The sequence below is a fragment of the Hylobates moloch genome, unplaced genomic scaffold (genome assembly GCF_009828535.3).
Source record: "Hylobates moloch isolate HMO894 unplaced genomic scaffold, HMol_V3 SCAFFOLD_11, whole genome shotgun sequence".
NCBI lineage: Eukaryota > Metazoa > Chordata > Mammalia > Primates > Hylobatidae > Hylobates > Hylobates moloch.
Window position 1 is genome coordinate 4,217,496 of NW_026652286.1, and position 12,196 is coordinate 4,229,691.

A 12,196-nucleotide genomic window follows, 5' to 3' on the forward strand; every position below is an offset into this window, starting at 1 on the left:
CCTTGCCACTAGCTAACACTGTGACCTTGAGCAACTCTCTTGACTTTTTTGGCCCTTACTGTTTTCTTCTGTAAGATAAGGAAGCCATTATTTTCCTCTATTTAAATCTTAATTCTATGTAATTCACATCTCAGTGAATGCCTGTTATGTGCCAGGTCTCTGTAACATGCGAGGATACGGTGATGAGCAAGACAAACCAAAGCCTGCATCATTGATTGGGAAGGCCGACTTACAATGTGGGGACTATTTTAAAAAGACTATTTACTGGGTACCATGGAAGCATACAGCAGGGGGATTTAACGCCACGAAACAACAAACACAGGCATTTGTCCTACATGGAAGACATACACACACATCACATTAAATGTAAATTGACTAAAGATCAATTAAAATATCATCAGACTGGATAAAACAGCAAGAATCAAGCATACGGTGTGTGCAGGAGACACACTTTAAATACAAAAACAAATGGTCAAAGGTAAAAATGTGAAAAAAAACCAAGCAAATAATAATCTTAAAAAAAGCTGATGTGTTTATATTGGTATCTGATAGTAGGCTTCAAGACAAAAATAATTAACAAAAATAAAATGGGGCATTTTAGAATAAAATGATTAATTTATCAAGATGACAATCTTAAAAGTTTATGCTCATAATAACAAAGCTTCAAAGTACATGAAGCAGAAACTGACAACGAAAAAGAGAAAAGACAAGTTCATAATAATTGGAAAATTTTATACCACTCTCGGTGATAGAATAAATGGATCAAAAGACTCTAAGGATCAGAACTTTTGGACATTATACAAAAATTTAATCTAATTGACATTTATAGAACACCATCCCCAATACCACAGATATACTTCTTTTCAAGTGCAAAGGAAACATTAAGATAGACCACATGCTGTAAACAAATCTGGCCATAAACTGTCTTAATAAGTTTCAAAGGATTGAAACCATAGAGTATATTCTCTAGTCACAATGAAATTAAAGGAGAAATCATTAACAAAGAAAGCTGAACAGTCCCCAAATATTTGGAAACTAAGTTACATATCCTAAGCAAACCGTTGATTTAAAAAAAGAAATCACAAGGGAAATTAGAAAATATTTTGAATGATTAAAAACCAGCAGATCAAAGTTTATGGAATGTAGCTAAAATAATGCCAAGTGAGAAATGAATAGCTTGTAATGCATATATTTGAAACCGACTGAAAACAAATGATCTAAGCTTCCACATTCAGAAGCTACAAAATAAAAGCAATTTAAACCCAAAGTAAATAGAAAGAAATAAAGATAAGAGCAGAAATGAAGGCAAAACAAGAAAAATCAATGAAACCGAAAGTTGGTTCTTTGAAAAGTTCAATACAGTTGATAAACAGATTGACTGATCAAAAAAACTCATTTTGTTGCAGAATTTTGCTCCTTAGTTCAGCTAAAACCGGGTTCTTGTCACACCACCAGGAAGGATTAGGAACATGGACACATTGAAGGGTGAGGGGAACGGAATTTACTGGGTGAAATGGAAAAGAGAAAAATACTGTCAGCAGAGCTACAGGGGGTCCTGCTAACAGGCCCCCAACTCACACATTGAATCCCAGGCCCACACAGGAATCGAAGAGGCCAGGCTCCTTCCCGCTGAGCATGGCCACAGCTTCCCTTGGCTCCATCTTGTTCTCCCAGTGCACAGATGGGTTGGAGATTCTCTGGAGACACTCCCTGTAATCTCCCTCCTGCATGTATCAATTTCAGTATCAGGAAAGGAAAAGGAGATACAACTAAAGATCCTAAATATATTAAAAGGATAACAGAATATTTATAACCAATTTTAAGTCAATAATTAAACTTAGATGAAATAGATAAGCTTTATTGAAAGGCACAAATAACCAAATCTGATACAAGAAATAGAAAACTTGAACTGTCACAGAAATTGAATTTATAAGTAAAAGCCATCCCACAAAAAAAAAAACAAAACAAAAAAACCTCCAGGCCCTTACGGTTTTACAGCTGAATTCAACCAATATTTAAAGGTTGTAGAAATTTTTGGACACAAACTTCTAGAAAATTCAGGAAGGAACAGTTTCCCAGACACCTATGAAACCAGTATTAATCATGATACTGAAACTAACAATGCCTTATAAAAAAAAATTATAGAATGATGTCCCTCTTGAATGTAAAATTCTTAAAATAGCAAACCAAAGCCAATGGTATATGAAAGGACAATGCATCATGACCAAATGGGATTTATTGCAGCAATGTGAAGTTGCTTTAACATTAAGAAATCAATGTAACTTACCACATTGATAATCGAGAGAAAAATCATCTCTCTATAGATGCAGATGAAAAACATCTAACAACATTGAACCCTCATACCTGGTAAAACTCCCAGTAAACTAGTAATAGAAGGAAACTTTATTAGATAAGGGGCAGAATGAAAAATACAGTAACATTATACTCAAGAGCAGAAGATTGCACTCAATGCTGCTAAGACTGAGAACAAGGCAAGCTGTCCTCTCAACCACTTTTATTCAATATTATACTAGAGGGTTTTTTTAAAAAGAGCTACATCGGTCAGGAACAGTGGCTCAGCTTGTCATCCCATCACTTTGGGAGGCCGAGACAGGTGGATCACTTGAGGCCAGCAGTTTGAGACAAGCCGGGCCAACATGGTAAAACCCTGTCTCTGCTAAAGACATAAAAATTAGCTGGGCAAGGTGGCGCGTGCCTGTAGTCCCAACTGCTCGGGAGGCAGAGGCAGGAGAATCGCTGAACCAGTGGCAGAGGTTGCAGTGAGCCGAGATTGTGCCACTGCACTCCAACCTGGGCGACAGAGTGAGACTCTGTCTCAACAACCACACACACACACACACACACACACACACACACAAAAGAAAACTGACAAGAATAAACAAATTTGGATTTGGAGCAAGTACAGCCACAAACCCAAGTGACTAAAGCCACCAGTTGGTACTGTGAGCTCTTTCTTCATCCATAAAATGGTAGTAGTCCCTTCTCTGCCCACTTCACAGTATCGGTGCTCTGACATGCAAGGGCTTTGCAGAGAAACTGATGGGTGGTTTGATTTGAACAGCTGAAAACATTAGAAATGGAAATGGACAACCCCAGATGCTAGGAACTGAATGTGTACCCCCAACATTCATATTTGAAATCCTAACCCCCAAGGTGATAGTATTAGAAGGTGAGCCCTTTGAAAGGTGATTGGGTCACGAAGGCAGAGGGAGACCTCTCACCCCTTCTGCCACATGAGATGACACTGGGAAGATGGGACCCTCACCAGATGCCAAATCTCCCAGGGCCTTGAACTTGGCCTTTCCAGCCTCCAGAACTGTGAGAAAGATTTGTTTCTAAGCCATCCGCTTTGTGATATTTTCATATTATAAAGGGACTAAGACACCAAGCTTGTCAGATTTTTTTTTTTCTTTTTTGTAGAGACAGGGTCTTACTCTATTACCAGGCTGGAATGCAGTGGCACGATATGGTTCACTGCAGGCTTGGCCTCCTGGACTTAAGCGAGCCTCCCACCTCAGCCTCCTGAATAGCTGGGACTAGAGGCACACATCATCACACCCAGCTAGAGACAGGGTCTCAGTTGTAGAGACAGGGTCTCGGTTGTCCAGGCTGGTCTTGAACACCTGGCCTCAAGCCATTCTCTGGCCTCAGCCTCCCAAAGTGCTGGGATTACAGGCATGAGCCACCGTACCCAGCAAGAGACTTTAAAAGCCTTTTGGGAAGGTAAAAGTGGAACAAACTCTAGTATTTGGAAGCAGGAATACCTGCAATTATACTCCCACCTGCCTCTTAACAGGTCATGTGGAAGTGGATGTGATTTCATAAGAATCTTATAGAACATTGCATCCAACACCTGGAAAATGGCCCATCAGTTAAGGATGACTTCTTTCTTTTTCTGGCCTGCTCTAGACAGTATTCTTTACATAGAATCTGCCTTAGAATTTAAAAATTAAGGAGGACAGAAAATCATCTGGCTTCCAAAGATGATTATGAAGAATATAAGCAAGAAAATAAGATGGGCCTAGAATTTAAAAGTATAGAATTTATTAGGTACTGAATATAAAAATAAACCATCTAAATAGGGGCCCAGATAGCTTCCTTTATTTCTCTAGGTGTCTCTAGGCCTTTCCAACCCAACCCCAGTAAAAACATTTTGCAAATATAATGGCTAGCAAAGATTAAAAAGATGGAAAGCTTCCAAAGACAGCAGGCACTCAGCTTAAGGAGGGTGACGACTGGGTCAAATGAGATCTTCCTGGAGGAGCCACCATTTTCTCCGTCACAACACTGACAAAAAGACACCCCGGGCTTCTGGGCCAGAGGCTGACATTAGGGGGTCCCCGAGCAAGTAACGGGCTGGAACTGCTGGTTGGGAGGCAGACAGCCTACTCCCTCATTGCATCCTCCAATTGCTTCACTATCAAAGCCTCCTTCTGCTCCTGCAGCACGTCACAGAACCGACGCATGGCTAGAGGGTCCAAATAGAGAAATAGTGATTTAGTGGGTTTGCAGGTGGGTCCCAGACATACCCAGGTCATGGTCAATCATAAGAGCCTCTCATTCAGGGATCCTGAACTTCAGCCCTCCCATCTTTGGGATGGATTTCCAAGTCTACATGTTGCATCCCTGATTTCTTTTTGAATATCATTGTTATGTCAGCCTGTGAGACAGCTCAGTGTCTCGTATCAAAGCCTGTACTCTTGGGCTTATGGCCTTGGCCTAATCAGGATTTCTATTTGCCTCTGGTGTCTCTTCACTCAGCCTATCTTCTATGCTAGCTCAAAAGAATACTGCAACAAAAACCTTCATGAGAATGAACAATTCACTGCTATATTCCCAGCAGGTAGAACAGCATCTGGCATGTAGTGGAATGCAATAAATAAATGTTCACATGAATGTCCTATTCTCTATAACCTCAGAGGAGAATCTAAACTCTCTAGTATGGCATACAGGGACTTCCATGGTCATCTGCCTATCCATCTCACTTAGTAGGCTGCCAGCCTCACAAGGGCAGAGTACTACTTTTTTTGGGTTTTTTTGTTTGTTTTCTTGAAACAGAGTCTCACTCTGTCGCCCAGGCTGGAGTGCAGTGGCGCAATCTCAGCTCATTGCAACCTCCACCTCCCAGGTTCAAGCAATTCTCCTGCCTCAGCCCCCCGAGTAGCTGGGACCACAGGCGTGCGCCACCATGCATGGCTAATTTTTTGTATTTTTAGTAGAGACAGAGTTTCACCATGCTGGCCAGGCTGGTCTCGAACTCCTGACCTCATGATCCACCCACCTCGGCCTCCCAAAGTGCTGGGATTACAGGCATAAGACACTGCGCCCGGCCTCATAGTACTACTTTTTAGCTCGTGGTCCCAATGCCTCACTCAATGGCAAGTCACAGAACAGATACCCCAAATGGGTAATGAATGGATAGGTGCTTGAGGTACATATCAGTTCTTGTTTGCAAGAGCACCTAACTAAAGATAGACATGGAAATGGAATAAAGGGCTAGATCTATAGGATGCTTAAGGGGGGTGGGGGAGAAGATTGAGATATTAAGTTGATGGGGCATCTTTAAAGGATTGGGAGGTCAGCTCCACTCACCCAATTTTAGCCGGGGGAGCTCATCTGCAAAGATGAGGCGGAACCAGCCTGGCTCCTTACACATGTAGGTTTTGCCACGGGATAACAATAGCTTGTTGTCCAGGAAGCGGCAATAGAGGAGCCGTTCTTCTTCAAATGTACAGGGATCCAGGTACTAGGGAGGGCAGAGGAACAGAACTGAGCCCAAGACCCAGCTGGCAGATCTGCCCAAGAACACCTGTCCTCATTCCCAGAACACACCTTTTTCAAGTTGATCCAGACATAGAGGCCAGAGCTGCAGTTGTGAAAAGGGATCTCCAATGCCTTCAGCTCAGCCGTGATGTACTCGTGAGCTTCCCGGAGCCGGTAGCAATTGGTGGGTAGGTATACTTTGTCAATCCATTCTGGATGGGTAGAGGAAAAACACTGTCACAGATATTACTACAGAAATCTACCGAAATTTCCTTCCCAAATGCTCCCTTCCTGGGCTTCATGCAAGTTTGTTTGTTTGTTTTTGTTTTGTTTGTTTAAAAAAAAACAAAAACCAACCCAAATGTCCAACAACGATAGACTGGATTAAGAAAATGTGGCACATATACACCATGGAATACTATGCAGCCATAAAAAATGATGAGTTCATGTCCTTTGTAGGGACATGGATGAATTTGGAAAGCATCATTCTCAGTAAACTATCACAAGGACAAAAAACCAAACACCGCATGTTCTCACTCATAGGTGGGAATTGAACAATGAGAACTCATGGACACAGGAAGGGGAACATCGGGTTGGGGATCAGGATGGACATGGATGAATTACCTAACCTAAAGTTGATTGATGTGTCCTGAAACCAAATGGCACATTAATAAAATTAAAATTTCATTAAAAAAAAAAAAAAAAAAACAGAGTTTCTCTCTGTCACCCAGGCTGGAGTGCAGTGGCACAATCTCAGCACACTGCAATCTCCACCTCCTTGGTTCAAGTGATTCTCATGTCTCAGCCTTCCAAGTAACTGGGACTACAGGCGTATGCCACCACACCCAGCTAATTTTTGTATTTTTAGTAGAGATGGGGTTTCACCATGTTGGCCAGGCTGGTCTGAAACTCCTGGCCTCAAGTGATCCGCCTGTCTCCACCTCCCAAAGTGCTGGGATTTTAGGCGTGAGCCACTGCACCCTGCAAGCTCTTTCTAAGACTAACTCTAGTATGTTTGAGCTGATGGTGTCCACACCTAATACACCCACCTCTTATCTAAGGCTCTGGTAGAGACACGAGGCTTCTCAAAGGTCTAGTAGGAAAGTACTCTGAGTTCACAGCCCTGAGGCAAGGAGTCCATCCCCTAATAGGGGTTGATGCTGCTGTTGTTAACTGGGCAAGCGGCAGGGACTCGCAGCTCCTACCACCCGAATTTGAGCCTCATACAATGGAGTCGGAGGAATATATATGTGCTTGGGGATGCTCTTGGCCAGTTGCCCTCAGCATTCATAGAACAGAACCACTTGCGGAGCTGTTAGAAGCCCTGATGCTCAGGCTATATCAGGATCTTTGAAGATGGAACACATGTCGGTATTTAAGCTCCCTGGGAAACTCCCATGTCCATCCAAGATTGAGGACTAGCATTCAAGGGGCTGGGGTCTGGTTTCTGCCAAGTATCAAAGGTCTTGATATCTAGGGAAGCATTCAGTTGGATTTCTCCTATCTACCTCTCTCCCCTCCCAGAGCTGAAAGCAAATTGTTTCCTAAACCAGCAAATATAATGACATCAGTTTATTTCATTATATCCCAGCTATTAATTAAAACTTCCAGCTTGGTATCTGTTCTATTACAGGGAACTAAAGAAAGTAAGTCTCTAAGCTTGGGCCATGGCTTTAAAGGGGAAAGTCTTTTCTGAGGCCAGCATTCACTTGAGATCCAAGCGAGGGGACGATGAATCTAGGTGCCACAGGCCTAGCCACACCAACTTGCCCAAATGGCAGCTCTCCTTTGGCCACCTTGGCAGATGAGATTATGTTGCATTAGAAGAGTCAGAGTGTTTGTTTTGTTTTTGGTTTTATAATCTTTGTCTAAAGCAAACAGGGTTTTGGGGAGAGAAAATCTATATTCACATAAAGACTAATTTCTGAAGTTCCTACCTTCACAACTTAGAGTAGGATTAGCCATCCCACCTCTAGGCAGAACACAAGCTACCAGACATCCAGAAATTTAAGCTCATCCTGTGGTTTTTTGTTTTTGTTTTCTGAGACAGAGTTTCACTTTTTCTACCCAGACTCAAGTGCAATGGTGCTATCTCGGCTCACTGCAACCTCTGCCTCCTGGGTTCAAGAGATTCTCCTGCCTCAGCCCCTGAAGTAGCTGGGATTACAGGCTTTTGCCACCACGCCTGGCTAATTTTGCATTTTTAGTAGAGACCGGGTTTCACCTTGTTGGCCAGGCTGGTCTCAAACTCCTGGCCTCAAGTGATCTGCCCACCTCGGCCTCCCAACGTGCTGGGATTACAGGCGTAAGCCACCACACCCGGCCTCATCCTGTGTTTTAAAACAGCACCTCCATCTTCTGTCTACACCCTGCTGTGTCATCTGCCCTATCTTGCCCTCCTTCAAACTTCACATCTTACCACAGTTAAATCTGAGACAGCAAACAGGGTCTCAGTATATTAAGGGCACATCAGGGGCCCAAGCAAATCCAAGAATTCCCCATGGCCATGAGGTCCAGCAAACATGCTGGCCTGTGCTAGAGCTCAGTACCTGTGTTCTGGAGCAGTTGACACAGCTTGTGCTGGGCGATGCCAGAAATACTGTGGAGGTAGCCAAAGGCACTCACAGCAGAGGCCACCTCCTTGTTGTGGGTGTACAGAGCACCAAAGCGGAAGCCAGAGATGCCAAAATCCTAGAGGAAGAAAAGCAGGAACAGGAACAAGTGTTTTGTCTGCCTTTTATTCCTGGCTCCTCCTCCTTCCCTAGCCAAGGAGAGAAAGCAATGGCTCACCTTACTGGTACCCCAGATCACATGGGTCCTGTTGCGATCAGGCAAACTGAAGAAGAAATGGAAAAAATAACTCAGGTTATAGAGAAATAGTTGATGAAGATTTGGAGTATAAGAGGGGAAAGTAGACTTGAGGTTGTTCCTAGACAGAAGGGCCTATATGGCCCAAAGTTCAAGAAACAGTTGTCTCAGTTAAGCCAGGAAGTCAACACAAGGTATCCCTGAAGACCTAGAGGGCACAAGACCCAAGTGCCCACTGAATGAAGTCTAGGGCCTGCAGCCTGACATGTGGCTCTCCTACAGTTTGGCCAAAGCCACCTTCCTGGCAGTTGGCTCTTCAGATGTGGGTCGCCATTATTTCTAGAACGTGCCTGAGTATTTCCTACTGCTCCACCTTTGGTGAAGCTGTTCCTTCTGCCAGGCATTTCCTTCCCTTGCTTCGAATGCTGGAATCCCATCTCTATGGCCAGATACTACCCTTCAGAAGGTTCTGCCTCCTTTTTCTTTCCCTGTGCTCTACTTATCAAGAAGCTCCTGCCCTGGCTTTTTATGAGGCTTTATTTTGACCTTTGACAGTAGACTTTCTACCTTGATCTCAAATTATCTTGTATACAAAATGGCATATAGACTAGAAGATATTTAGAGGGAAAGATGATGCTTTGTTTGTATTCACAGCCCCTGTGGGCAATTAACTGGCTATGTGCTAGGAACTGAGTTAAGATCATGTCACATAAACTCACCCTGCAAAACAAGAACCTTGTGGTTCTCGTTCCCAACTCCAGCTGAGACCAACTCACCTTTTCATGCTCAGAACACTGTGGAATGTGATGGATTCATCAAACACAGACAGCATGTAAATCTCATCTATGATCACATGTAGGTTATACCTGTAGATTAGATTAAAGAAGGAGAACAAGATCTAGCTTCTCTCTAATCTTTTTTCTTTGCATGCTTTTTACAAGCATCTTTGTAATCTTAAGTCATGTCTTTTATGGTGTTCTCTGGACACAGATCATGCACTCCTACTGCCCCAGCAGCCCATCTGACCCTCCAAGGGGCATAGTAAGGTAGATGGGGTGGTACACCAGAAGAGACCCTTAGACCTAGCTTGGGGGTAATGGGAAGGAATAGGACCCAAAAGACACATACGAGAACATCTTGTCAAACCTTAGCTAACCATTCAACCATCAAGTAGAGACTATGGGAAGAGGTTGGGTAGCCCAGAGAATTTTTAACTGATAGAATCAGGAGCTCCTAACTGCTTATGTGCCTCGTTCATTCTCCTAACAACCCTCAATACTGTCATCTCCATTTTAGATGAAGAAACTAAGGCGGGCCGGGCATGGTGGTTCACGCCTGTAATCCCAGCACTTTGGGAGGCCAAGGTGGGTGGATCATGAGGTCAGGAGTTCAAGACCAGCCTGGCCAACATCGTGAAACCCTGTCTCTACTAAAAATACAAAAATTAGCTGGGTGTGTTGGCGCATGCCTGCAATTGTAGCTACTCAGGAGGCTGAGGCAGGAGAATTGCTTGAACCCAGGAGACAGAGGTTACAGTGAGCTGAGATCCCACCACTGCACTCCAGCCTGTGTGACAGAGCGAAACTCTGTCCCAAAAAAACAAAAAACAAAAAAAAAGAAAGAAAGAAAGAAACTAAGGCTCTGAGCTGTAAAGTCAGTTCCCTCAGTTAGCAGGTGCTGTAGCTGGGAGGTGAACCCATTCTATCCAATTCTTGCCTACCCCCTCTAGCATTTTTCCTCCTGACCCCACGCTGCACCATTCATTGGTCTTCATTAGTCATGAAGTTTGACTAAGTCTGTTTCTTATGGAAAATGGAAGGTTATAATTTCTAGAACATGCTCTTAGAAAGGAATGTGAAGTTCTGTAGGAACACGTCTTCATTCCACGAGGTCTGAGAGTGTCTTCCTCGGCACTCCAGCCCAAGTGGCTTCGGAAATGGATGCTGGGAGAAAGTACTTAAGCTGAAGTAGAAAAGTAACAAATTATATCTTTTTAAGTGACATATTTCTCAGAAAATAAAACTGTATTCTGACTATTATATAAATGTCAATACATAGGCTGAGGCTAGAAAGGAAATGGCAAAAAATTTGAAGTGGTAAGCATGTGATTGCGTTTTCCTTCATTTTAATTTCAGTTAGTTTTATATAACTCTGCAAAGTATGGTGTATAGTGAGACCATTTAGGGTAAATTACTTTTTGAGACAAAGTCTCACTCTATTGCCTAGGCTGGAGTACAGTGGCACGATCTTGGCTCACTGCAACCTCCTCCTCCCCGGCTCAAGCAATTCTCATGTCTCAGCCTCCCACGTAGCTGGGATAGTAGGTGCCCGCCACGATGCCTGCTTAATTTTTGTATTTTTAGTAGAGACAAGGTTTCACCCTGTTGGCCAGGCTGGTCTCGAACTCCTGACCTCAAGTGATCCACTGCCTCGGCCTCCCAAAGTGCTGGGATTACAGGCATGTGCCACCAGATCTGGCTCTAGACTATCTGACTATAAGTGATGGGAATCCTTTCAAGAAACATTACCTAGTCTCAAGGGGTGGAACTCATACCTCTTGGCAAATTCCAGGTATTTCATCAGTGAGTCTGGGGAGTAGATGTCACCCAAAGGATTCTGAGGGTTGATTAGCACAAGGCCTCGGACCTTTTTCCTCTAAGAAAAACCCAAATATAACTGAGTGAATACAAGTCCTTTGCATCTACCCTAAATTCAGCCAAGGATCTTTTACAGGTCAGGCACCCAAAAAGGCCTAGGTAGGGTCTTGAAGCAGCAACTACTATACTGCCCAAAGAGAGGGAACAGGAAGGAAGTCTGGGGCTGCCATAACATCCCCATAGGACTAGAGGGACACACCCCTGGATCATTCACTGTCTCTTCCAACTAAGGACAGCCCACCAGGTCTTGGTGAACAAGCAGTACCAGAATTTCAATACTCAAACTCCTTTTAGGACCAGCAGTGGCCATCCTAAAAACATGGTTCCCTCCTTACCTCAAGCCTAGCTTCAAGCAGGGTTTCCTCTAACTGGTCCACAGTCAGCTGGAAAGGATGGGTGTTTGTAACAGTGACCTGGAAGAGAAACACTATATGAGAAGTGTCTCTTAAAATCTAAGTCTTGATTCCTCATTCCCATAAGCCCCGCAATCCTCTGCCTTCATACCAGAGTGCCAGTCCACATGCCTTCTCCACCCCTACCCAACCACTTAGATGGGTAGAAAGCAAGCCCCTCTATCCCTTTAAGTGTCCCCAGAACAGTCCATTGTCTAGGCATACTAAGGAGGGAAGGGGCCCCATTCAGACCTCACTCTCCAGGTGGACAGGAATCAACTCAACCTTTGCATACAGGCGGGAGCTAAAGGCAAAGCCACCATAGAAGGGAGCAGGGACCAGGAAGGCCTCTGGAAACACAGAGAGACAGAGCTATCAGTCCAAAGTCTCCCAATCAGAGCCTGTTGCCAGGCTCCCCAAACTAGCAAAGCTCTCGACAGAAAAAAAGTTTCACGATCGTTTCTACCTGGGGATTAATGTTCTTAGGTTCAGGTGCTATGAAAGTTATCCATTATTATAGACATCACTGGGGGAAACAAAACTCTAGTTTCTTTT

The 12,196-nt window shown here is 43.7% G+C and overlaps 1 protein-coding gene across 4 annotated transcripts in view; it reads right to left on the reverse strand.

Moving 5' to 3' along the window:
• Positions 1-4,354: 4,354 nt before the first annotated feature.
• ACCSL (1-aminocyclopropane-1-carboxylate synthase homolog (inactive) like) overlaps positions 4,355-12,196 on the reverse strand; it is a 143,930-nt gene continuing 136,088 nt past the window's right edge. For all 4 annotated transcript variants that reach the window (XM_058446857.1, XM_058446859.1, XM_058446858.1 and 1 more), the window contains 9 exons: positions 11,894-11,991; positions 11,585-11,662; positions 11,147-11,247; positions 9,369-9,458; positions 8,575-8,620; positions 8,334-8,475; positions 5,854-5,996; positions 5,614-5,767; positions 4,355-4,489 (listed from right to left, as the gene is read on the reverse strand). In XM_058446857.1, the coding sequence (XP_058302840.1) occupies positions 4,407-4,489; positions 5,614-5,767; positions 5,854-5,996; positions 8,334-8,475; positions 8,575-8,620; positions 9,369-9,458; positions 11,147-11,247; positions 11,585-11,662; positions 11,894-11,991 (935 nt within the window). In that variant the 3' untranslated portion in view covers positions 4,355-4,406. The remainder of the gene's footprint in view (positions 4,490-5,613; positions 5,768-5,853; positions 5,997-8,333; positions 8,476-8,574; positions 8,621-9,368; positions 9,459-11,146; positions 11,248-11,584; positions 11,663-11,893; positions 11,992-12,196) is intronic.